This window comes from Hippocampus comes, unplaced genomic scaffold, assembly GCF_001891065.2.
Source record: "Hippocampus comes isolate QL1 unplaced genomic scaffold, H_comes_QL1_v1.1 scaffold449, whole genome shotgun sequence".
NCBI classification, from domain to species: domain Eukaryota; kingdom Metazoa; phylum Chordata; class Actinopteri; order Syngnathiformes; family Syngnathidae; genus Hippocampus; species Hippocampus comes.
In genome coordinates this window covers 1-25,949 of record NW_017806063.1, presented here as the reverse complement: position 1 = coordinate 25,949, position 25,949 = coordinate 1, and the positions used below count along the sequence as shown (strand labels likewise).

The 25,949-nt window shown below is 39.3% G+C and overlaps 2 protein-coding genes across 3 annotated transcripts in view; one reads left to right on the top strand and one right to left on the bottom strand.

The window, feature by feature from the left end:
- The window catches only part of fgf14 (fibroblast growth factor 14), a 92,393-nt gene extending 79,599 nt beyond the window's left edge, over positions 1–12,794 (bottom strand). The window contains exons 1-2 of one of the 2 annotated variants that reach the window (XM_019893431.1): positions 11,833–11,910; positions 10,933–11,066 (exon numbers count right to left, since the gene is read on the bottom strand). Coding sequence is in view for 1 of the 2 variants with exons in the window: in XM_019893429.1 (XP_019748988.1) it covers positions 11,833–11,923 (91 nt within the window). In the remaining variant the exon portion in view is untranslated. Of the gene's footprint in view, positions 1–10,932; positions 11,067–11,832 lie in introns of both variants that reach the window. The other variant, XM_019893429.1, reaches the window with a different exon arrangement.
- A 10,661-nt stretch (positions 12,795–23,455) lies between these two features.
- On the top strand, positions 23,456–25,776 carry LOC109529963 (cell division cycle protein 16 homolog). Its single transcript, XM_019893427.1, has 4 exons — positions 23,456–23,684; positions 23,847–23,901; positions 25,386–25,483; positions 25,672–25,776. Exons 1-4 carry the CDS (start codon positions 23,637–23,639, stop codon positions 25,741–25,743), a joined length of 273 nt encoding a protein of 90 aa, XP_019748986.1. The 5' UTR covers positions 23,456–23,636; the 3' UTR covers positions 25,744–25,776.
- Positions 25,777–25,949: the final 173 nt, after the last annotated feature.

Sequence of the window (25,949 nt, the reverse complement as noted above, 5' to 3'; positions counted from 1 at the left end):
GAGAGCTTTATTGGAATTACCAATTAACAGAACAGTGTTACAAGAAATGCTTTTGAATCCAATGTATTCAAACAAACACTTGCAACAAAAAAAAAAGAAAAATAGGTCGATTGCACACTAAGGTAACTTCATCAATCTCCTTTTTCCCCGAAGTAAAACATGGGTTAGAATAAAAAAAGAAATCAGCATCATTTTTGTCACTTGATAATATGACAACCGACAGAAAACTTAAAAATAAAGACATAAAATGAAAAAGGTCAAAGTCAGATTTGTTAAAACATAATATTCAAAAGTAAACATATTTAATGACTGAACGCAGTGTTTCAGATGCTTTGGTGCTTTTTAAGTATTTCTGGCAACATTAACGAGTCTTCATTCAAAAATGATATATACCTGTGTGTATATATATATAAAATTCAAGGTACCACTGTGTCCACTAACAATCCAATTCAATCTTGGCAGTGTATCTGCTGTAAATGTCACACACTTGAATCTGCACACTAGTGAACAACTGAAATACAATTTGTGCTTTCTTAGTAGAGGCTCGCATGGACTTCGCAGTTCACAACTCAACATGCACCCTTTCTCCAATTCGAGTATTCATGATAATGAAATGTACACCTTTTGTCCAGCACTACACGGTGTGAGCCACAATAAAATAGAAGCGGTGTAAAATGTAGCAAAAGTCTTGATCCTGGAGGTGTTTTGACACCACAGACTGTTTTAAATTATGACAATAAATGCAATATGTCTCCTTTGAAGATCATCGTGTTCCTCACACATCAGTATGAGCAAGTCACCAAGGTGACACAACGTGCAAAAAAAGCGAACATTCGTCAGCACCAACCTGAAGAAAAATTATACTAAAGCACAATCCATAAATTATCTCGGTAGACACTGACCACAGAGGTAATGTTCTTCAAGCCCTAGTCAATTAGAAAGAAACACTGAAACTGTGTCGCTTGAACACATGCTCTTAAGAGGCAGCCATAAGTCTTAGTGTTGCTGTCATATATCTTGCCAGTTACAAAACCCACAACTTTACTTTGGATGGCAGCCAGATGTGTGATAATACTGAAGGGGAAGGAGAGTGTTAGAATAGACCAAGAGGAGGCGTTTGTTTTGGAGGACATCGGTAAATATTACAGATGGACACTTCACTTGATCAACGATTTACCCATATTGTAAATTCAAATTTACCACCAATGATTATTCATTCATTGTAACGTAATGGCACTCTCTCCATGAACTCTTGTTTCTTTGTCAACGTTGTATTGAGTAGAGTAATGCTGTCAGAACGGGGGTCTCTGTGAACGGAGCTCACCTCCAATTCTTGAAGTTATGTTGGTCTTTTTTCGATGGCAAATTACAAACCCCAATTTCAATTCAGTTGGAACATTGTGTGAAGAAACAGAACACCGTACAATTATTTGCAAATCTGTTTCAAATTATAGTCACTTGAATACATTGCTAAGACAAGACCGTTATTTTAAATATATATTTGTATTTATTTATTTATTTATTTATTGATTGTCACTCATTTTAAATTCCATCAACTTTCCTTTTAACAAAACTCAGTAACTATTTGGGGACTGTGAATAATTGTTGAAGCATTATAGGTGGAACTGTTTCCCATTGTTGCTTTATGTACAAGTCCTGTTCAGCATTCCAGGGTCTCTGTTGTCATATTTTGTGCGCCACACATTTTCAATGGGAGACAGGTTTGGACTGCTGGTAGGTCACTCTAATAGTAGCACTCTTTTACTAAGAAGCCACACGGTTGTAACACTTTCAGAGTGGGGAAAATTGGATGGTCCTTTTTCTCTATGCTCTGGAAAATACGACATCCACGATTTCCCAAAACAATTTAAAACGTGGTCTCGTCAGACCACAGCACACTTTTCTGCCTGTATCAGTTCATCTCAGATGCGTTCGAGTCCAGAGAAGCCAGTGGGGTTTTCTAAGTGTTGTTGAGATACTGGACTGCTTTCACTTTGCATGGTAGAGTTTTAACTTGCATTTACAGATGTCATGACGAAATGTGTTTAACTAGCAATGGTTTTCTGAAGTATGCCTGAACCCACGTGGCAAAATCCTTCACACGGTGATGTTGTTTACCCATCCTTGCTTGCGAACAAGTGAGCCTTTCGGGGAGGCTCCTTTTATACACAATCATGACACTCGCCTGTTTCCAGTTAACTTGCTCATTTGAATATGCTTGCCCAATTGAATATAGTTGAAAAAGGATTTGCAAATAATTGTATTCTGGTTTGACTTGCACTCAACACAATGACACAATTTATTTGTTTTTCGGCCTTGTCATTGAGAGCAAAACAACTGCAGGGAACAGTTTGACCCAAGAATGGGCTGTTCTTTAAAATGGAGAAAACATCTCAAAATAAGATTTTTTTTTTCTTAAATACGCTAAAAAGTAAGAAAAATCTGCAGGCCACAGGAACATAGGATTAATCACACACCACAAAATATTCTGTAGATAATGCTTATTAATGCTCATCTGCGGCAAATTAGGATTGGACAAACAATTAAATTGCGGGTGGCAGCGTTGAGTTTCAAAACAAGAGTAAGCACCCAAAATGTTCGGAAATAGGCAGTAATTTCCTGAGCGCAACCATCGGCCTTTAGCCAATCCTCAGTGAGATGCAACCTGGCACTTTGAATGGAAAAGCAAAAACATTGATGTTTGGGGGGTTCGAGATCTGCATCAATTGTGTTGATGTTGTAGTTTTCATTTTGAGTAGTCGGCTTACTTCAGAGGTAGATAACTGTTTCCATGCTTCTATTTCCCACCAGACTTCATTGACAATTTCCCTGCAATTCATTTTGAAGCAGAGGTTAAATTGAATGAGATGTCAGCGATTCATAATGCCCGTTTTCATTTTTCCAGAATAGCTCTGATTACGTGTTTTAAAGTGATATCACTGAGGTGTTAGGCACATTAAATGGACTACCACAGAATAACATGACCCCTTTTAAGTGGTTACCAAGGAAACCACACTTTCACAACAACATTATCTGTGATGTCTTCAGTGTACGCCCTGATCCTTTATTCAAAGACTGCTTTGCACATTTTGCTGAAAGAAGTCGTTTCTTCTCATCAGCCAGAATTCCAAAAGGCACACAAGTGATACACCTCTGCGATGACCAAAACAAACAAAAGTAGGTTATCATTCTCTAGATTAAACGAGAAATGTTTCATGATATAATCTGCGCATGTTTTGGGATTCACGGGATTTAAATATGTGCTCAAATGAACCACTCTTTCTCCATACATACAGTATATTTGCATGGTCTGTGCTCATTGATCTTGTGATTTCAGTAGCATGTGATAGTCGACTGGCTGGCCAATGAAAAGCTTGTGATGTAACAGACCATACAGTGAATGGTACAGCATTGATAGTGAATATAAAAAGTCTCCAAAGCCTAGCTCTAATGCCATCTTTTGAAGATGTTAAAAAATATATTAGACAAAGATAAATCCAAATTGTTTAGACCGTCAATGTGGCCTGTGCAACCTATACAACTGATTTTTTTAAAAATGTGAATGTCTTTGAGAGGGGAAGTAAATATAAACAACTGAAATGTGGTTACACAAGTGTGACCGTCATCTTATCACTGGGACAATGGCTGTGTTGAGAGCAATAACATTCAATCTCATGTTAAATGGAAGACAGCACACAACCGTGACAATTTAAAGTGCCTCTGAACTGTAACGAACCAATCTCTGGTTTTGAGTTTACTAATATTGATTAACACACTGGGCTTTATTTGTGTGCCCTGTGCAAGTCTAGGATGCGGCCTGGTCGGCACAGAGGTCTGTTATAGGTTTAGGTGTTTTCACAGAGACAGACCCTGATTGGTGGGTAACCCCTCCAGGGTGTTACCCACCAATCACAAAAGTAGATTGACCACCCTATTAGAACTATGTCAAATAAGTTTTGAATTAGAATTCAGAAAGATGCATTCAAAAATTATGTATTTTTTTTGTATGAAAGGCCTTCGCTCATGCACTTCTTCATGTGATGAATCCTAGCAGTGTGCAATGCTGGTTGGAGGCGGGTATTTTTAGCCAGCCCTGCCATTCTCTCATAATTGTAGGAGTTATGTTTGCGTGTTAACCCACACTTTAGCACCATTCTTTTCTTTGTCTCTCCCTACCAATTAAATGAGTGCACATACATTATGCAGATATGATGTACAAACCAGTACACCCTTTTCTACTCGGAGAGCCTTGATTTTGGGTGGTAGCTACCTTGAAACGATACTGGAGTGGATGGCTGCATCTGACCGTAAGATGCAGTTCAGGTGAAAATTAATTATACAGTGGAGTACGCTGTCCCTTTAAGCCTGGTTGTCATTTGAGGTTGATTGTAGGTCTTGTCTGGCATTTCAATTCATTCAATTCACTTTCATCCTATTCAGAGAATTACATCTTTTTTTCTATTTAACATTTATTTGCTGGGCGCTACCATGCAACTGTAATCTGAGGGTTAACCGTGATGTAATGATTGATGCAATGTGCAGCTCGACCAATGAAGAGTGAGTGGCGTAACCAACTAATAAGCTGGTGCTGAATGTAATAAACATTCACATGTGGACTTGTGCTGTGTGCAATGACAGACAGCCTTCTCTCTGTGACGTGCGGGCACTCACAGCCAACAATGAGGCGCTCTAAAGCACCCACACCATTCTGAAGCCCTCAGTCCATGCATTGGCTGTCAAGTCAGAGATTGTAATTTATTTGTCTCCACTTTTTCATCACCCCATCATGGCCTGCGCAAGTGTGCACTTGTGGCTCACAACAAGGATGTTTTAAAGCAACCACGTATATACATATACAGTATACATGTATAAGATGTATAAGTTAGGTTAGGTTAGTGTATAAATAACAAAATACAGTAAACATAAACATGAAATATAAATGTAGTACAGTATATGTTGCTCTATGTGACTCACTGTTGTTTTGCTGACTTTCATTGCCTCTCGCAGACCTTTGGCGGCATTTTCGCTTTTGTTTTTTTTTGAGGGGTGGGGGGTTTCATGAATACTTTTAAAAAATCCGCGATGCACTGAAACCACGATAAGTGAACCGCAAAGTAGCGAGGGATCACTGTACTCTTTAATCTGGCAGCAACTAAAATAAGGAGACATGAGAGATTGTTCGCCATGTACCCGAGTATTACATGATTCAAGGGAAAAGGCATTGCGTGTGCACTGATTTAGAGTGTTACTTAAGGCTTGATGAGCCTTTGGTTAACACAATTATCCTGCAAAAGACTTAAACTGGTGTAAAGTAAAAATACATACTTGTTCTGGGCACATAATCCACTGTTTATCATGATGATCAGAAAAAAAAAGCATCAATGTTTCAGTGAGGGCCCATCAAACTTTCAATCCACAGGATAGATCAAGACATAACCTTATCCTCCACCGTTTACCACATTACTGGCCTCATTAGATCACTGCCATTCACCGTAGCCAGAGTCCCCCATTCAAGTGACATTTGCAAAGTTTCAAGATGACATCTGCGTCATCGCTCACACAGGAGAGAAACTTACTCCGGCTCTATTCCTTCCACTCAGCTGCCTCATTACTTAATTGACTTAATAAAGTACAAATGAACTGCTCGGACTGTCAAAGCTTTAACGACAAGTTGCCATGTATGCATGAAAGAAGTGCCGAAAGCCTTCTTCAGGATTTCTGACAATAAACAGAGTCCATCATTTGCATTCCGAGGTAGAGGAAATACTTAAATGATTAGTCAAAAATCGCTGAAAAAAAGTGAAAAATATCATCAATTACTATATTTGGGGGGAGGGGGGTTGTTCATTTTGGGCCGTGTATTTTTAATTCTAATTTTGGCTTGCAACGCAAGGCAAAACAGCTGATGAAGCAAATGTTCAACAACTCAACAATTTTGTAAATTGGAGCCCTCATAAGTCAAGGCACTTGTGTACACTCCATGATCAAACTTAAAATGATGCCTGAGCTTGAAAGTGAATCACGAGACTTGAAATTGGGCTTGGACGGGGGCTTAACTCTCATCACGTATGCCCAGCTTTGACAGCCTTGTCAGCTTTGTCTCTCTCAGTTCTTGCAGTTTAGGTGGAGTTACTATAAATACAGCCACAAAGCTGGGGTACCATATCTAGGCCTTTTCAGATGAGGCTGCAAGTGCAGCTGCCTCTTCTCTATGACAAGAAAAACACATGCCTGGATTGAACTGCTGTGTGATTTGTTTGACAGGTAACATGCTCAACTCGTTATCTTATCGCCATGAAGCGCCGTTCTGACACTGCCTCGCCACTTCATTAAATGCCAGCTTGCTGAATCCGCAGAAATCATGAGCCTATTTTTCATAGTAATGATGCATCTCGGCTTGTGTGGTCAGCGCGTGGCCTCGATGAGGGTCTTGCTTTGGCTTCCAACAAGCTTGAGTCCGTAATGTTAGTGTCTCTGAGCGCCTGCCACGTTGAGCCATCGCAATCAGTCCATTATCAACCCCAATGTGCCTTTTGCGTCACCGGCATTAATGACTTACTGTTTGAAAGAGTGAGGACTTTAACTCAAAAGATGTTGCAAGATGCTCAAAAAGAATGAACCATCAATCTAATGTTCACAATTATTCAGAAGTTTAACCTGAAAGAGAAAAGGCCCATTGTGATTCCTCTCACTTAAGCATTACATGGCCATAAATCAAGTGACCCACAACTTATGTGGATCAAATTATTTAAAAAATGGTAAATGTGTAAGAATTAAATATACACAAATATAAGTCTACATATATATCACCGAAATGTAACACACACTTCATTTTACCACTTGAAATGTCTCATAACTACTGTTACTTTGCTACTTAAAATGTTAGCTAAACTTGAAAATTGGAAATTGGGCTGAATTAGGTAAATATTCATAGTTGTAGATAGAAGAATACCTAAACTGAGAGATATGTTGTAGATACGAAAATCAATTTGTTTTTTTCAAGGACTTGCTAATTCAATTGCACATTGCGCTAATTTTTCCGATGCTTGATCCTGAGGCTGACTTTCTCACCTCATTTTCTGAAAACTTCACTTCTCAATAGCCACAAGTTTGAAAAAAATAAACACTATTTTAAATCGCATATTAGCTCATTAAGAGTGCAGTCCTTCCACCTGCACGCTGGCTGTTTATTGGTCGTTCACCAAAGATTCACGGGTGAGCGACGGATACGACAGTTCTGTTTCCACTCTCAGCCCACATACTCGCAATTGACCTCAACTGAACGAATTCCTTCACTAAATTATCCATTCCATTCATGTAAATTAGTCAAATTACGTAGGTGACCTCAACTGAAAGTTTTGCAAATTTTGCTTAAAGTTAGCTAGACCTACAGAGTATGGACATCTCGTAATAAGGAAAATATGTGACTTAGAGGGCCACCCACCTCCCCAAAATCTACTTATACAGTGAAACAACTCTACAACTAAATCATGTTTGCGGCAATAAATTTTTCACAACAGGGGACTTTTCACTATAGCAAATTTTATCTTAGTTGTAAACACACGCGCACACGCACACACACACATGCACACACACCGTATATGTGTACTCTTTATTTTTAGTCCAATACAGTAATCCCTCGTTTATCGCCGTTAATGGGGACCAAAACCACCTGTGAAAAACGAAAATCCGCGAAGTAGCGACCCCCCCCCTATAGGTACATGTACACAATATTTATAAGGCCAAATTTAATGGTATACATGCATGTAGAAGTAAATTTTGAAGTAATTAACATGACTTAATGCTGTATACTAATAGATTTAAACATGTATAAGTTAGGTTAGTTTATGAATAACAAAATAAAGTAAACATATACCGTACATGTAGTACAGTACTGTATATGTTGCTCTATGTGACTCGCTGTTGTTTTGCTGACTTTCGCTGCTTCTCGCGGACCTTTTGCGGACTTTTTGCGCACTTTAAAAAAAAAATGTTATGAATATGTTTGAAAAAATCCGCGATGCACTGAAGCCGCGATAAACGAACCGCAAAATAGCGAGCGATCACTGTAGTGCATAAGTATGAGCCTACATTTATTTGACACTTCATATAGCCAGTGTACAGTATACAAACATAAGACTAAATCGACCAAATTACAACAGTTGCGTTCCTTCATTCTGTTAAATGAAATCACTCGAGGTTGTCATTCCGTCATTATACTGACAGAAGATCGGTCACCGGGATCGTCACTAACTGGGTCAGTGCCAACGGACCTTCTCAGTTCGTCACTGCCGGATTCCCGTTTCGCTGAAGACAAAGGGAAACGCGCTGTGTGTCTCGCATGTGTTTGTTCGCGGGGATGAATACAATGGTGTTGCTTCTCGAGGAGCGGAGGAGCGGCTCCTCATCCTCTGACAGAAAAAGAAAAAAAGAATGAATATCACTGTCTAATATTTTCTGTATGTGTATTTATTTAAATATTAAACTGTAAGGTTATAGTTTTAAAAGAAATTGAATCTTGGTGAAATGACTTATTTTGAGAATTTTCAGAAGAACTATTTGCGGTCACAAGAGCGGAATATCGTGTGATGAACCTTTACATTAAGTTTATTTATTAAAAGTTTAAATCCAACAGTTGTAATATGGCGGCTGGGCTGACAAATCGCTTCGACCCGATTCAACAATTGTCTGGTGCAGTATTGAATAGCAAAAGGAAAAGAATATTTATATTCATTTAAGATTTCCAAAGAGTTTTATGGCTTCCATGGAATCCTGTATTAAACGGTTCAAATGCCTCTTCCGTTGCTGACACTAATGTAATGTCTTTTCTCACTTGCCACATAGTGATGCAACATGACAGTCTAAACCCGTAATATAGGAATCTAAACGCCGCCCAATGTGCCAAAACTGGTCACCAAAAATCTATGTTGACATCTTTACTTCATGCTCACATCAACCTCTGAAAATATGAGAATGATCACCCATCTATTAGGGATTTGGGGTGTTTTCCTCTTATAGAAGTGCTCTCTAAAAATCTACACAAATACAAATACAAACCACAAGACATGTCTTTCCACACTACACAATGCGACACTTAAAAAAAAAAGTGCCGGAATCTCTCATCATGCAAACATTGACGTATTCATTGCATATACGCCTGCGTACGGAACCTTATTTTCAGTAACGCCTTGGCAACAGCAGTTGCAGATGAGACTAGCCATCAATCAAACAAAAATGACATAAATTACATTTTAATATCTTCATGATAAGCAACTCAACATTAATATTTCACAACACAAAAATAGCTACCATGATAAAATAAAATTATTACAATAAAAACTTGACATTTAGAAATCCGTGCCTCAAAATGGCATAAGCATCTTGGTGGGCGAGCACCATCAGACATACAACACAGCCAGCTTTCTTAACCTGCTGGATTGATCGTTAGTGAAATGGGTGTCCGTAGGTACTTTATGTTCTCTGACGGTACACTAGGTGGCAATGCTGCTATAAAAATACTGCTGAGATGAAACGGGCTGTGTGGGTTAAGAGCTTGTTAAAAAAATACAGTGTTTAGCTACACTTTGGCCTTGTTATTTTGCCTCCCACCACCACATACTTAACCCGGTTAGGGCCGATTAAAGGGACGGACAAAAACCCACTTCTGTTCTTGCTTAGTTCATCCTTCCCGCATCAGTCCAGGACCGTTCCCAGGGACAGAATGCCCATCTCTGGTAAATACTACGGTCTTTGTTTTCGTTTTCACGGTGTTCCATAATGGACAAGCAATAAAACGATTGTGAACATCAGTACAAAGTGTGGTTCTTTACCTGTGTAGATACACTGCTTGTGCTACGGACGCTTGTAACGTAGTAGGTAGTATGTTCTTGACGCTGATTGGCTGTCACTGGCACAACACCGAAGGACAAGAAGAAGAAGAAAAAAAGATCTGCCAGTGCTAAAATACTGTTGGAGAACTAAAATTTAGCGATTTTGGAAGTGTTATTAAAAACAATGACGGAGTGACAGTCTCTAACAGTCCTAAAATAGCTGTGACAAACTGACGGACTGACGTTGAGAGATTTGGTCGGCTTGAAATAATGACCCAGACACTTGTGAATGATGAATGACGGACCAGCAAAATTGACTCATGCGCCTCCGTCTGATTGTTACTTCCAAAGCTAGTTAAACTGTATGAGGAAGTAAACCTAAACGAGGTAGTTCTATGTTTTGCTCAATGACACTTTAAGAAATATGTAAAAATGTGTCATCGTTGATTCATAAAAGAAATGGCTACTTCAAAGCTAGCGACGGTGAAGAAATAAAGCTAAATTAGGTTACATATTGTTCCACTATTCACATTAAGAAACATAAAAATAGCACGGATCCACTGAATCCTGTACAAGCATGAGACTAAATAGTCCATCACCTGATAACGAACATTTCTCAGTTCTGTGTTTGACTAAATAAATTGTTACTTCAAAAGTTAGCTATGTAGTTTTATCCTGTTGAGGGACACATAAAGAAACCTGTAAAATCTTGACTCAAGTTTTGAGGGAAAATCTTTAAAATTGTGTGACATGGTAGCAAACAGCGAGTTGTGCCGATGATGCTCATAGTCTACTTAATCCCGAAGCAAACTATTTTTTTTTTCACCCAAGTATGGAATTGTTTAACCTGTATGTTGGGGGGGAATAAATGGTACGCAAATATGTTATGGTCTTTCAATGGCCAAAACATTAGGTACAAGTGCACAGTCTAATGAGATCCATTCAATTTTAAAAAGTGCCTTGGTTTCGAGTGACACTGTCAGAGAGCCATTCATTTCATAATATATTTTGGGGTTTGCCGCACACTGCACTGCATCATACTGAGAGCTGTTTGTCATGTTTTGTTTGTATTTGGAACGCGTTTGACTATGTTGGGGTTTACCTAACGTGGTGGTCTTCTTTGCCTGTATTCAACTGTTTCTCCTGCAGTGTCAGAGTGTCTCTCCATGCAGTCAGATGTTGATGTGTGGTGCAGTTGCACTGTACTGCTGAGCTCATCATCTTCCCTTCGCCAGGCTGCACGGAGTAACAAGTAGCCCCGCACAACGCAGACACACACCACCACCACCACCAGATGCACTATTATTAAACACATCTCCCCATTCAGCCTGTTGAAATAAACATGGCATTGTTGCATTAGCACACACATACATACACACATTACCCCACCTCCCCCTACCAAAAAAAAAAAAAAAAGAAGCACTGCATTGCTTTGCCAATGCAGTGCTGCTGGTGGGGGCCCGTTTAATCGAAAAGTACTGTTGCAGTGAAGGGCTACTGCTGCTGCAGTACGAACCCGGATGGCATCATGTAGTGCAGGGGTAGGCAACGTGTGGCACATGGGCTATAGAGGGGCCCACGAGAGCGGCTAATCCAGCCCGCTGGACAAATAAAACCATCTGGTCAGCATTCAAAACACAAATGATCATACATTACATTTGTTTGCATCATTAAATTCATATGGTATTCAGAGGACTTCATATAAACTGAAATAAGGGCCCTCACCACTACTGCCAGTGTAACAACTATGTAATAACTGTGCAATAACAGCGACTTTGGAAAAAAAAAAGTTGCAGGTGATGTGGTGCAGCTTGTTACTTGTCCCCCCAAAAATGATAGCAGATATACAGAATAAGTTGTTCCTCCTCCCTTATGGCTGTGTGTGCCTCTGCATTACTGCATCCATAGCATTACAGGATCTGTCACAAATTTCAAAGCGGAGGAGCAATAAAGCCAAATCAGACACTTGGTTTATGATAGGGATAACAAAAATGCCGCTTACCACTTGGATTCTTGTTTTTCTTGAGACTCTTGCCACAAAGACACTGCAGCATATGCGTTCCTTTGCTGAAAATGTTCCAAAGAAACCACATTGATTGATTTGGGCGAATCCAGTGGCTCAAACACCCGGAGAGAGATGAGATCCTTGCGGTTGCATAATAATAACAATAGTAACGATAATGACAACACAGTTCTCCACGCAAAGCCTGCCAATTGTATCATATAGGAAGAGGAAGGGGAAAAAACATCTCCTGTCTGTGCGGGATTTCTTGTGTTTCTCTCACGTGGCTTTATTCGTAACAATGCTGTGGTTTCTTCTTCTTCTCCTTCTTCTTGTGGCGTCCTCAAGTAGAAAAGGTACTCTTAATTGCATGTGTCGCACCGGGGAGGAGACGCCAGCACGCATACACACACGCACGCACGCACGCACACACACACTCACACACGCAAGCACACACACACACGCACACGGCACAACACGCGCACAACTAAAACAATAAAAGACGCCGGACTTCCGTGGAGGAGAAAACCATCGCGGCGTTTTAGTTCATCACTCTGAGGAGAAGCTGAAGAGGTGGAGGAGGAGGAGGGTGGATCAGCACCGCGTCACACGTCAGGGGAGGATGCATCCTTTGAAGACCCCCTGCACAAGTCCAAATTCGCCCCTGTAGTCAGTCACACGGCACCCATCGCAGTTTGCACGTCTCCGCCAGTCCCGCACCGCTGCGTCTCGATGCGTGTAGATCCCCGCGTGTCTCTTTCAACGCCACGCTAACTCCCCCTCCCCTTAAAAAAGTGCACCTATATCAAAATGTCCATGGATGGGTTTTTTTTCTCTCCAGCTTGTGTTGGAAACAGGAGGAGGATAAAAAGAAGGAGGAGCAGAATAGGTCACACTGGAAAGTCTGGCTTTCCGTTACGTAAACACGTGGTTTGTGCCCCGTCATGTCAGTGATGCTGCGAAGAAGATTCCGATATGCTACACTGTAATACGTGTCCAATTCTGAAGTGTAGTGCACAATTGCAAGAGGGAAATTTGCACGGCTGTCTGTCTTTTACGTTTTTAAGACTTTTCACAATTTTTGCCAGTGGACAATAATGAAAATGAGTTGTGTTTCCAGTGTTGAGTTGAGTGTCAAACTGTGACAATGTTGGGGAGGTGAACGTATCCTACGTTCTCACATCAAGTAAATTTCGTAGAGTACATTTTGCCTCTAGAAAAACTTTAGTTGGTCTAAGTCTAAACAAAGTAAAATTTGAGAGTAAAGTATTCAGATCGAGTCAATTTTACACACAAAAAAATTTGGAGCGACATATATTTTGAAAAAAAAAATAGAAATATATAGACTTGAAAAAAAATAAAAATTCAAACAGTAAATTTTTCATGGAGTCTTTTTTCAGTAAAATTTACTGGCATAGTAGTTTATTAAAAAAAAAAAAAAGAGTTGGGTAACAAAACCTGCCATGTGAGCCATGCTGCTTCTACTGGGAATGAGTAAATTGCTGATGTCAGTCAGAATACTCGTACCTCCAAAAGAAAAAAACAAATATTTGGCGTCTCCTTTTGGAGACATCAGAAATTTACTATTTCACATAGAAGTGACATGGCCCAGGTGGTACAGTGGCTGTCTCCCAATCTGAAGGTTGTTGATGCATTCCTCAATCCTTGAGTGCTTTTTTTTTTTTTAAATAAACTAATACTATGCAGCGGCCCGGTGGTCCAGTGGTGAGCGCGTCAACCTCACAGTGGAGGAGCCTTGGGTTCAATACCCGCTCCAGCCTCCCTGTGTGGAATTTGCATGTTCTCAGCGGGCCTGTGTGGGTTTTCTCCGGGTACTCCGGTTTCCTCCCACATTCCAAAAACATGCATGGCAGGCTGATTGAGCACTCAAAATTGTCCCTAGGTGTGAGTGTGAGCGTGGATGGTTGTTCGTCTCTGTGTGCCCTGCGATTTGCTGGCACCTGGTTCAGGGTGTCCCCCGCCTACTGCCCGAAGACGGCTGGGATAGACTCCAGCATGCCCCGCGAGGATAAAAGCCGATTGGAAAATGAATGCATGAATGAATAATACTATGCAAGTAAAATTGACTCAAAAGGTCTCCTTGTAAAATTTACTTCGAAAAAAAAAAACTTTGTCCGTGTTTTTCAAGTAAACATTGCTCCAAATATTTTTTTCGGTGTAAAATGTACACTGAAAATATAACTCCCAAATTTGACTCTGTTTGATTGGGACAAAATATAGTCTTTTTTGAGTGAAATGTACTCGATGAAATGTACTGTGTAAGTACTTATAAGATATTTGCATCTAGAAAAAAAACTGAAATGTACTAAAGTAACAAATAAATATTTAAAATGATATCACTGTCAGTGGATGGGGAATATCTTGCCTTACATTGTAAGGCTCCCAAGATTTCAATTAATAAAGAGCTCGGCGTCTTCTGTGAAAGCTGTGAAAATGAACCGTATTTTGACAAAGTTAGGAATAGAAAGCAACTTACAGATAAGACGTCAAATAGGTAGTAAAAGTAAAAATTTGTCAGAAAAAAAAATACAAAAGCAAAGTACAGATACCTGAAAATTCTACTTCACTAAAATAAAAAGTTATTCGTACTTGGTTGCTCCCCATTCACCACTGTTGTCATTATAAAACCGTCATTAAATGCAGCATTTTAACATTCCTAACCGTCATGCAAATGAACAAAAACAACCCATGTAAAACTTGAAAACATCGAAACACTCTACAATAACGTTGCTAACCAATGACAGCATGGATTCTGATCACATTAAATTTGAGGACTGTTGATTTGTTGGGATTTCAAAATATTTTGTTCCCCGGGGAAATAACAGGGGCAGCACAAAAGCTGGTTGTTTAGCGCATCTGCCTCACAGCTCAAACAGTAACTAAGCTTCATGTCGGTTTTGTGTTCATGATAAGACACTAAAATGATCGAGAAATCAAAAAGGCCATGTGATTGTAAATGTCATAGTACAGCAAACAAATGCAAGTACAAGTCCTGAAAAGTGGCTATTGAGCAAATGTATGATGTGACTGAGCAACATTTTATGACTTGACCTGGTTCTTGACTCAACTAGTTTGAAATTTTATAGGGACTTAACATGCATGATTTTGTCCACGGTAACTTACAACTTGCTTAAAACTTTAATGTTAAGACTGGCCGCCAATCAGTCGCAGGGCACATGTCGAGACAAACGACCACTCACCCCGACTTCCATACCATCACTGAGTGGGAACCGATCCCACACTGCCCGCACACAAGTCAGGTGAGTGTATCACTACACCATCAGCGACTTCATATAGCCCAACATATTCCACTCATGCACACGGTTAGATAGCGCTTCACGCTCCAATAGCATTGGGCACGAAGAAAAGGCTCTTCATGTTTGATTTGAGATAACAGTAGTTTTCCCATAAGAGTATTCCAAGTAAAAACACCACTGTAATAAATCCTTGGATAAAGACAACCAGTTTTTCTTGGATGTGTATTTTCGTGAGGTCAAATAGAGTCACTGTGGAATCAGCACAAGCGGGCAATGTTTTGACCTTAGCCTCTGTGCATCTTTCGCATCGATCCGCCGACGGCAATGCAAAGTATCATTGCACCCTGGAGGATATCGTCTGACCATCTTGTCAGGTATCATTACAATACTTGTGTTTGATTGCCCCAAGCTGCAGGCACATAAACTGGTCCCATGTGTGCTGTAACGGCCTCTTTTCTTCAGACAGGAAAACCAGAAAGAAATGGGTTCAAGTTTGTGTTACGCCTTTCCCGTTTGCTTTTATTCACATTAAAGCCTTCTTATCAGTAACTTGCTGTAGCTTATCCCAGATGATTTTGTACCAAAGGTAGATGACACCATGGGCTGGTTACCAGTCAGTTGCAGGGCACTTATTAAGGTGGAGAACCTTTCACACCTTCGCTGAGTGAGCAAGGTTTGAAATCGAACCAAATAATGTTTTAGGATCCAACAAATGTGGACTGAGACAAACTACGATAAAAAGCTTTACAGAAAAATGCAGCGACAAAGTACAAACAGAAATTGCTGGTCACAAGGAGCCAGGATAAGCAAGACATAGGCAAGGGAAAGTAACACTGCAAATACAAACAAAATGACAAGAGTCCAATTAACACAAAAAAACAACATGATCATAAAGAATAAATAATACCAATAATTACAAAACGAGAAACAAAGACAGCAAAACAACTATGTATGAGGTTAAGAGGTCAAGAAAGGAACACTTCAGCATAAACAGCAAGCAAGGTCAATAAACCAACAGAGAGTAGGCAACTTAGCAGTCCTTAAATACTGGGCAAAGCTCCTTCACTCCAGCTGGAGCTGGAAAAAAAATAAAGACAGACGTGACAACACTGAACCCACACTGAACCCAATCAGTGACTTAAGGGTTGTAAATTTAAAAAAAAAAAAAAACATTTGTACAATGACCTCGCGATCCTGTACAAGGTAAGCGATGTCGAAAATGACATGACATGACATTTGTACAATGAAGCAATCCGATCAATACAGTTCTAGTTGTCTTCACAGCTTGGTTTGATCTTTTATTGGTTTGTTCTGCCTTGTTTTATTGGCAACATGCTCTCTGTTCTTTCCATACGTATGCTAGATCTCATTTGGTTACTTGGCCATGTTCACAATGTCTGTAACCAGGACGTACAGCCATGGGCAGCCATGCGATTGATTGGTCCTGTAGTGACAAAAAGATAATCAATAGTTAAGCTATTTTCTACTCCCTCTTTCACCCATGATCTGCCAGAGTAGTCACCCCCTATGTTATCTTCCTCACACTGTCTTTATCGTAAACCTGAGACACATGAGAATTGAATGCAACGAGTCAGAGATTTGTGATATATTCCTGTTGAATGGTGTATTGTAAGCAGCATTACAAATTTTCGCATAGCACCCAAAACCTTGGACATACAGTTCAAGTAGTATCATTGGATAATCTTCCTAAAAATCCTGGTGCTTGTCCTCTTTAGGGTGAGAGAGAGAGCCTATCCAATTTGACTTTGTGTAAGAGGTGACATACACCTCTGACAGGCTACCAGCCAATTAAACTCATTCACTCCCAAAGACGTTTTTAAACGTCTTTTCAGACTTGGCCCAGAATTGGCTGGTACTGAATGAGTTATAGAGCACAAATATCAATTTGTTTCTGGCAGTTGGAGTTGCTCTGATATATTTACAAAAAAAATAAATAAATAATAATAATAGCTAGCCCAGCATGGTCATTCGCAAATTCACATATTCGCTTGGTACATATAGCCATAAAAGCACGGGTTCATTGAAATACAGAGTACAGAGAGTGATTAGCAATATAACATGAATTAGTGCAGTGATACTGATCAAATGGAATTGTGCGAGAGGACAAAGTGACAATGCGAAAATGAATGATGGTGTAATAATGGCACAACAGAGAGTACAAATTGTTAAAGTGTCACTATGAAATTAACTGTTAACTGTTTAAGAAGTTAATGGCAACGGGAAAGAAGCTCTTGGAATGTCTGCCGACAAGAGGAGATGGGAAGGGTGGTGCGGCCCAGGGTGGGATGAGTCTAAGAGAAAGGAAGTGGTAGATGACAGCTACCGCTTGAAATTTGAAGTAGAATGGAAACATGGTGAGATGCCAAAAAGACGATCTAGCAGTGAAACAGCAGAACATTTTTATTCAGTGTGTGAAGAAAAAAAATGGCATAACCTCATTACATATTTATGAGTTGCCTTGGTATATTTTTCAGTTTAGAATTAAATTCCTCAAAACCACTTGTTCAATTTTCACATCAATCTGTCATTTGTGCTCATGAAAAAAGCTGTTTCTCATTTTTTTGGGACAAGTCGCAAATGCTTTGGCTGAACGAGGTATCATAAAATGTCAAGCATGTTTCGATACATTTCCATTAGACTGCCTTCCCAGGCGAATTTGACATTTTCTAACAAAGGGAAATGTTTCAAATAATGGAAGAAACACGTTTTGTGAAATAGCTCATAGCAATTTTCCCATGAGGAGATTGTCCCATGTTCACATTTCTACTTTCTTTTTTGATTTATTTTTTCTTTACGCTATGTAGTGCTTTCTTTTCTTTACTGTATCACAATGAGATGGTTGGTCAACAAATTACAGTGCAGACAATAAAAGTGATATGTGAATTGCGGTCTTCCACATACACAAAGGTGTAACTTTCAATTTAGAATAGTGAAACTGAGATCAAAACTTAAGTGGCAGTTTACATCAGAATATCCCACCAGAGCGTATTACACAACGACCCAAGACCTGTCAATCTGGTGACACTGATGTGTTCAGCGACACAAATATTTTGTTTTGAGTGATATATGAAGGAATTTTAGAAATAAAATGCTTGGTTTTGTTTTGTTTTGCAGGGTAAGCGTGATTTTTTTGCTATTTGTAAGAATCCCTATGAGAAACGCACTTACAAATTTCAATTCTGATCTGAGAAATGTACCGAAGCAACTGTGAAAAACTGTCACTGTATCAGCGACTGGAACTGATTTCAGGATTATCTATTGCAATCAAAGTATAGTAAAACATGAACAAGTCTGATAATAATCTGTAAAAAATAAAAATAAAAACATTTAAAAATCCTTCAAACCTCCCAACTTTATTAATGAATGAGGAGCGTGTCAGTACCTAGTCGGCGGCCAGCTAGCAAAGTGGCTAATTTAGTAGTCTCATCACTTATTGCTCCTTCTTGTCAAACATCACAAACAAATGGTTTGTTCATGAAAAGAAACTCGATATTCTCTTTACAGAGACTTCGATCAAGCCAAAAGCAGAAAGTAGAATATCACCAAAATAAAACCTACAGCTACATCAAACATGGCTTTAACAGAAGCCAGACTGACATGTAGTGGCCATCTCTATCATGTCACTGAAACAAACAAACGAGTTTCCTTTGACGGTGGCTAAGTTGTAGTCTAGTTCTGATGGCTCACGTATGATAACGGTTTCAACTCCAAAACGACATATTGTTTACCCAAATTTATAGTCCACCTAAAGTTTGGAACTTCAAGGCACCGCTTTAGCTTGGTACTCTGCTAATTTGTTGCCATCGTAAGTCATTCCGCGATTACATAACGGCTGCACCAGTCTGTTTGGTTTCATTATTTATAGCCATTTATAGCAGCAATCTATCTGAGTATTATGAAGAAAAAAAATGGTCCAAGCTTTCTGCATTCAGTAGAAAGTGCATCGTGTATGTGCCAAACTGTCATAGAAACAGACACTTTGTGGGGTTTGCGGGGGTGTAAAGCCTACTTCCGAGTCAAAGAATGCATCCCGGTAGAGCTTGGCGGTATTAATGGAGAGTGCATTGCCTTAGAGTCGTTTGCTATTCTGCCATCCATTAGTTGGCTTTGAAAACTGCTTTTTGATGAATCAGGTAGGAAAGCTTTTCAGATTGTGTTAGTGTTAGCTTTCCGTTTGCAGTTAGATAAATACAGATGTGTTTCTTTGGCTACATGTATACTTCAGTTGCTGACAAAATAGTCAAACATGAAATGGTGTGATAACAGATGATTAGCCGATTACGAAAGATGAGGGCATTCGTTACGATGGCTGCAATGTCTGATTCCATTCGGAAAAGGGCAAGGTCCCGTTTTTTATGGATTCCTTTGCACTCACTTGACAGATGGCCAGTGGAAATGGAGGAGCGGGCTTTGAAATCCTTTTTGTCGGTCCTATTTTTGAAAGCAGCATTTCCTGACCTTTTACTGAGCCAAAGTACGTATGGTACCTTGACTCATGGGGGCCCCAATTTACGTTAAAGTTTTTGAGTTCAAGCCATCGCTTGGTCAATTTTGGATTGATTCTATGCACAAGCGTCTGTATTTAAACGGTATGATGCTTTTTCTCTTTACTCAAAACTGGTAACAAAGGAACATATATATATATAGATATATAGATATATAGATATATATAGATATATATCTATATATATATATATATATATTTTTTTTTTTTTTGGGGGGGGCAGAACAGATTAATAAATACTGGCGTTATAAATTGAGTTACGATCTTGGTAACAGCAAATACGAAACTCGTAAATCAAGGTAACGCTGTATTTTATATTAATCACAATCGTGTGGCACTCTAACAAACTACATTGTCACAAAATGTTACTTTTGCACAAATGGTACAGTAAAATATTTAGCTTTTCCTATCTGGTGAAAGAGCCTGTAATTGCTTTGCCTGTCACTATTTGTCACTGTCAACTAAGAGACATTATTTGAAGTACTTTGTAAATAACTGATCATTTCAGCAATGAAGTGAAATTGGATAATTTCCCTCAGGACATCTAATGATCTTTCACTGATGATGTCACAATTTTCTTTCAGTCATAAACAATGTTATTCACCAACATTGGACAGCTCATACACCAAATTTCGACGTATCGTTCTCTGTCATGTGATGGTACTTCCAGCTTGATAAAAATGTTTCTTTGATTTGCTTTCTCCTGGAACAACCTGGTAATGTTTGCACAACTTGGCCAAATGGGAAAACCGGTCCTCGACCTGGTCCAGACCACGGCAGCATGGTTTGCAAATAATTATGGACCTGAACTAATTTCTTGCTCTACTTCCACTTTGATGGTTCAGGCTCAAATTTTTTAGAAACCCTGCTCACGCCTTGCTTTTTTTTCTCCACTGGTTCTCCGTCACGAAAGCTACCTATTCAGATATTTAACACAATTGAAATTAATGATGTGATAAAATAATTTCATTCAACTCTCTCATCTGTTGGGAGAAGTGCTTTGCCTCATCCTCAACCCCCACCACCACCACCGCCACCCCGCAAAAAAACAGATTACCAACTCGTTGACGTCATGCTATAAATGCCATTATGGAATAATAAAGTCAACTAATCTTTCCAACCCTTCAGGCACGGTGGGTGGTAATCACTGATCTAAAGGCTGCTATCGCTTCCAACTTTATCGCTTTCAAAAAAGGTCACTCTTTGAACAGTGCTTATTTTGATAGAAAGACAAAGAATGTGAGAATCTGCAGGATGTTAAAAAACACAAAGACAAATTTGAGGTGTGGATTGCAACAAGCAGCCTGGTAAACGATGTGTGCTGCAGCTTCCTCTAAACAAGATGCCCTCACGGGACATGTTACCTTAGCCACTTTCCATCACATGGACAAAAAAAACCCTCCTTTATGGTGACCTTGGGGAAATGCACTGACGCCTCTGCTACTGCTGATCTCACTTGCATTTTGCCCCCAGGGGACCATTGAGGAAAATATGAGCACTAACAATGCTATTTGTCTCAATCTGAGCAGACCACTGACGTTTAGAGTAGTTTAAACGGCAAAATTATGAATGGTGATCAGTTAACAACCTGAATTTAAAAAATAATGTAAGGCTAGTGGCACAGTGAACAACTGGTTAGCATGTCCGCTTCACAGTGCGGAGGTGCAGGGTTCGATTCCGGCTCCAGCTTTCCTTCGTGGAGTTTGCATGTTCTCCCCATGCCTGTGTGCGTTTTCTCCGGATACTCTGGTTTCCTCCCACATTCCAAAAACGTGCATGGCAGGCTGATTGAACATTCTAAATTGAACTGCAATTGTGAGCGTGAGTGATTGCTCATCAATGTGTGTCATGCGATTGGCTGGCAACCAGTTCAGGGTGTACGCCGCCTATTGCCCGAAGACAGCTGAGATAGGCTCCAGCATGCCAGCAACCCTCATGAGGATAATCGGATTAGAAAATGGATGAATGGATGGATGGATGTAGGGCTACTGTAAATGTAGAATCTTTACTGCATTGGAGTCAATTAGGTCTTCAATACTAAAGAGACTTTCGTGGAAGACTAACTTATTCCCAGGGAGAGTGAAATAAGGATCCACCTTAGAGACCCATTGCATCCCCCATCCTTTCTGAATAGAACACCAAGACAGGCTTTAGTAACTCTAACCCTATTAGGATAGTATTGGCTTCTGAATTGCTTAATGAACATACGTAAGGAGTACACAATAACACGACGGAGAGCTCCTAAATGCGCTATTGACTTTTTCAAAGCTTAAAACCTTCAAAAGGTTCCATTTCAAATGGATCTTTCCATAATAATAATGTATGTAGATGGATGGATGGATGGATGGATGGATGGATGGATACATCTAATCCAGGCTGAAACGGCGCCCTTGATGAAACAGGAACTAATGAACTGTACAGGCAATTTTTGAAACAACATTTAACCCTCCTTGTCATACAAAGGAAATAAACCAGAGTTTACTCAAGAATTTACTCAAATTACACATATTGTATTGCATTAAGTGCAAAGATGTACGGACAATAAATCTTCAGCTAGAAAACAGTTTACTCCTCCCACATGGTGACCGCCAGACATGATGACAAGTGGAATTGTTATGAAAGGAAAAGGTATGTCTTCAAGTAAATTTGGAATAAAATACCATAAATTCCTCAAGACTTTTCTGCACCTTAGTCTGAACATGGAGAAATGCCAGTGGGAGTCAGTGCAGATCGCCAGGAAAACCAGGGGTTGGTGTTCCGGCTGAGTATAAAGGATCAAACTTACACTTACTTATTTAACACTATTTAGTGCATCCAAGAAAACTCAATGCAGCTCTGTTTGTGTTTTAGCCTTGAAATGAAAATAGGGATGACACAGGTGTGAGGCAGATGTGTCTGTTTCTGAATGCTATTGACTGCAGGGTTGTTTCAGACTTTGCGCAGCCGCTGCATGAAAGTCACTCCAAATTGTGGATGTCATTGGCGGGAAAGTGGTGTCGGGGCAATAACGCTGCAATTCAGAACTGAGTTTTGTCCCTGCAAGTACACAAAATAAGCTCCTCTGTGGAGGAAAAAAGAGTAGTAGTTTTGGAATATGCCAATTTCCACTGGAAGTGACCTGCCTCTCTGTCAACTTTCCTTTTCTTCACTACAGTCTTCATTACAGAAATGGGCTGGAAAAGTGCACGCAAGTATGCAAGTGTAGAATACTTAAATCAATATATACACAAACAGACATTATTTAACACAGTTTTAAAGGTCAACTGTGAAGTCATTTTAGAACATCCCAAATGAAATATTTTTATTTCACAAGTAAAGTAAAAATGGCAAAGAGCAGTTAACGGGACTATCAACAATGCAGTACAAACGCTGACTGGCATTCGGCATTCTGTAAATGACGTCACTTGCACAGATTATAATAATAATAATAATAATAATAATAATAATAATAATAATAATAATAATAATAATAATGTACATGTATAAATAGCGTGTTCGTTTTGTTTTCTGTTTACTGAGAATTGTATTCTGACTTGTTCAATAAAGATTATTTATTAAAAAATAATAATAAAATAAAATAATAATAATAATTGATTTTCTTTTGAAGAACGAAAGCATTTTGGTTGTTAAGCGCGTTGCTATGAGTCTAACTATGAATATGGGTGGGTTAGGTTATAAAAACTAACGAAACTATGTTTGAAATAGTTTAAGATTTAAGTACTGTATTATTCAAAAGATGGTGAATTGGAGGACGTGAAAAGTCAATTGCGGAGGAACTCATTTCACGGGGTATTTTTTGTTTCCTTTCGGCGGAGTTTTACGATGCACCGAGAGCGCCAGTTGCACACGGACGGTTGCACAGGAAGCCGTGGATTTGATTTCAAGCAGAGAGCAGGCTGGAACGGCTTCACAACTTAGCTGCATGCCGAACTGTTACAGTTTCTTTCTTCACTATGACACGTGTTTGATATTAAGGCAACTGCGTAAAAAAACTATTTAAAATGAATCTTGACAGACTTCGAAAGCGAGTCCGGCAGTACATCGACCAGGTAACAGGGATGCTATGTGGAGTTAATGTCCATCGTAGCTAACGTTAGCCTGCATTCAAGCCAAGTGAACATGTCAAAGACATTTTTAGAGAACGTGCTTATTCAAGCAGCCTGGCATTATGCATTATGTGTCACTCTTGGGACTCTTGTGTTTGATTTCAGCAACAGTACCAAAGCGCGCTGTTTTGGGCCGACAAGATAGCGTCTCTTTCTCATGGTAAGTTGTCGGTGCCGGTGTCATCAAGTATTTTCCATTCTGGCAGTCAACGCGAATGTTTTCGAGATATCATTTGTTACCGGCAAATGGTGTGACTTATATTTGATTCGTACTAAGAGCAGTATATTATTTTAGCTTCGCACAACATTTATGTCTTTAAACCAGACTGTTTCCCTCATTTCCAATGAGGGTTTTATTTGTTTATTTGTTTGTTTATGCAACTTTAAACTTAATAACACGCTGCATAATTGCCAGAGGTCCACCACCACGACAAAGGCGATTGGATGGACGTTTTTATCCCTACTGTGTAATTTGAATGTCCGCAGTCTTGTTAACTAATTTAAATTAGCTTTCTCATATAACCTACTTTGTATAACTGTAGTTGAATTGGTCTGTAGTCTGGGGTGTTCGGAAGTAGTTGCATTTGTGTTGATAATGTGAATTGCTCTCACGCTATGACGAGCTGCTAGGAACAACTTCAAAATAAAAACGTATGTAGGCAATGATGTGAATATGTTATTTAAGACAAGGTTTAATTTGAAGTTGGCATTCTTACTGCATTGGTGGCATATTACTGTCATGCATGCATAAACAGTTGTTGCTGTGGTTCGCTTGACAACTGCACTTTTACTGGCATTTTACTCTGCCTCGATTTTTTTTTTAAATTTAATTCTGTCTTTTATATTATTGATTAATAGTGTGGTTCGCTTGACAACTGCACTTTTACTGGCATTGTACTCTGCCTCGATTTTTTTTTAAATTTAAGTTTCAGCCCGAATTCTGTCTTTTATATTATTGATTAATCATTGAATCGGATTTTAAAAAAGCATGTTTTAATATCCATCCCTTTATTCAAAAACAGGACATTATGCCAAATTGATACTGCAGAAAATTCTCAGATAGAAATTAATTCAGTTTCTGGTTTGATCCGTAACATGTCAGGTCATTGGCAAAAAAAAATGTTGTTTTCCCAAGTAAAAGCAGTTTCTGGTTTGAGACGTAACATGTCAGGTCATTGGCAAAAAAAAAAATTGTTTTCCCAAGTAAAAGTAAATGTTTTCAAATGTCTTATTTTGAAAAAAGACAATCAGTCGGCTTTCAGAAATTCTGAAGATTTGGACAATTATACATTTAACAAGGTTTTTAAACGATTAATCGATTGTCCAAACTATCTATTACCGTAATTTGCATTCCAATGCACTTCTGCTTGTTTGAGGTTGAAAATTTCCCAGTTTCCAGTTTTCTTTTAGTGCAGCAGCAGGTTCACCTCAACAAATAGGGCACACCAGCGCGGTGTTCCCACACAAATTAGAGCGGACCGAACATAACTACAGTTTTATTAGAACTTGAAAATATTTGGTCATGACACTGGAGTAGTGTTCTGTTTCACAAAAAAGTTGCTTTGCAATGTTTGCCTGTACTGTGACATAGTTTAAAGCAATGGCTGACCAAATTTATCATCTCCCCGGTGTTGTGGCATACAGAAGATCCACAGGACATATACTGGCTTGCTCAGTGCCTTTACTTGACGTCCCAATATCACAGAGCCTCGCATGCACTACGCTCGAGGAAACTTGATAAGGTAATTCCAAAAGTCTCTTTGTAGTAAAAGTTGGGCTTGACGTGTGTGTGGAAACCAAGTTAGTTCGAGAAAAGCTACGTTTCTGCATCATAGTCTGCGTTTGATGACTGCTTTGTTAAACATTTTATTTTTCAAATGAGGTTCACTATTGTTCGCTTGCATTGTGACATTCACCCTTTCTTATACAGATGTATGGAGCTTGTCAGTATCTTGCTGCACGGTGCCATGTAAGTTACTTGAATATGTGGTGGAACTTCTAGTATTGAACGCAGTGCTTGGTGGTGTTCTGATTTTTAATAATTTTTTCCCCCCCATGAAAAGTACTGATGATGGATCAAACTGTCAACACTACAAAGCAATTCATTGTGCGGGGCACTGTTTTGAGTAAAATTCATATCAGTCATCATCAGTCATCATCGAAATAAGAATTGTGAAATGTAAAAGCAATAAAATTCACAATGCTACT

Coding starts and splice junctions, on each gene's coding strand:
- LOC109529963 (XM_019893427.1), top strand. CDS start 23,637: ATGAATCTTGACAGACTTCGAAAGCGAGTCCGGCAGTACATCGACCAG. Junction 23,685..23,846: donor TCCGGCAGTACATCGACCAG/GTAACAGGGATG, acceptor GTTTGATTTCAG/CAACAGTACCAAAGCGCGCT. Junction 23,902..25,385: donor GATAGCGTCTCTTTCTCATG/GTAAGTTGTCGG, acceptor TGTGGCATACAG/AAGATCCACAGGACATATAC.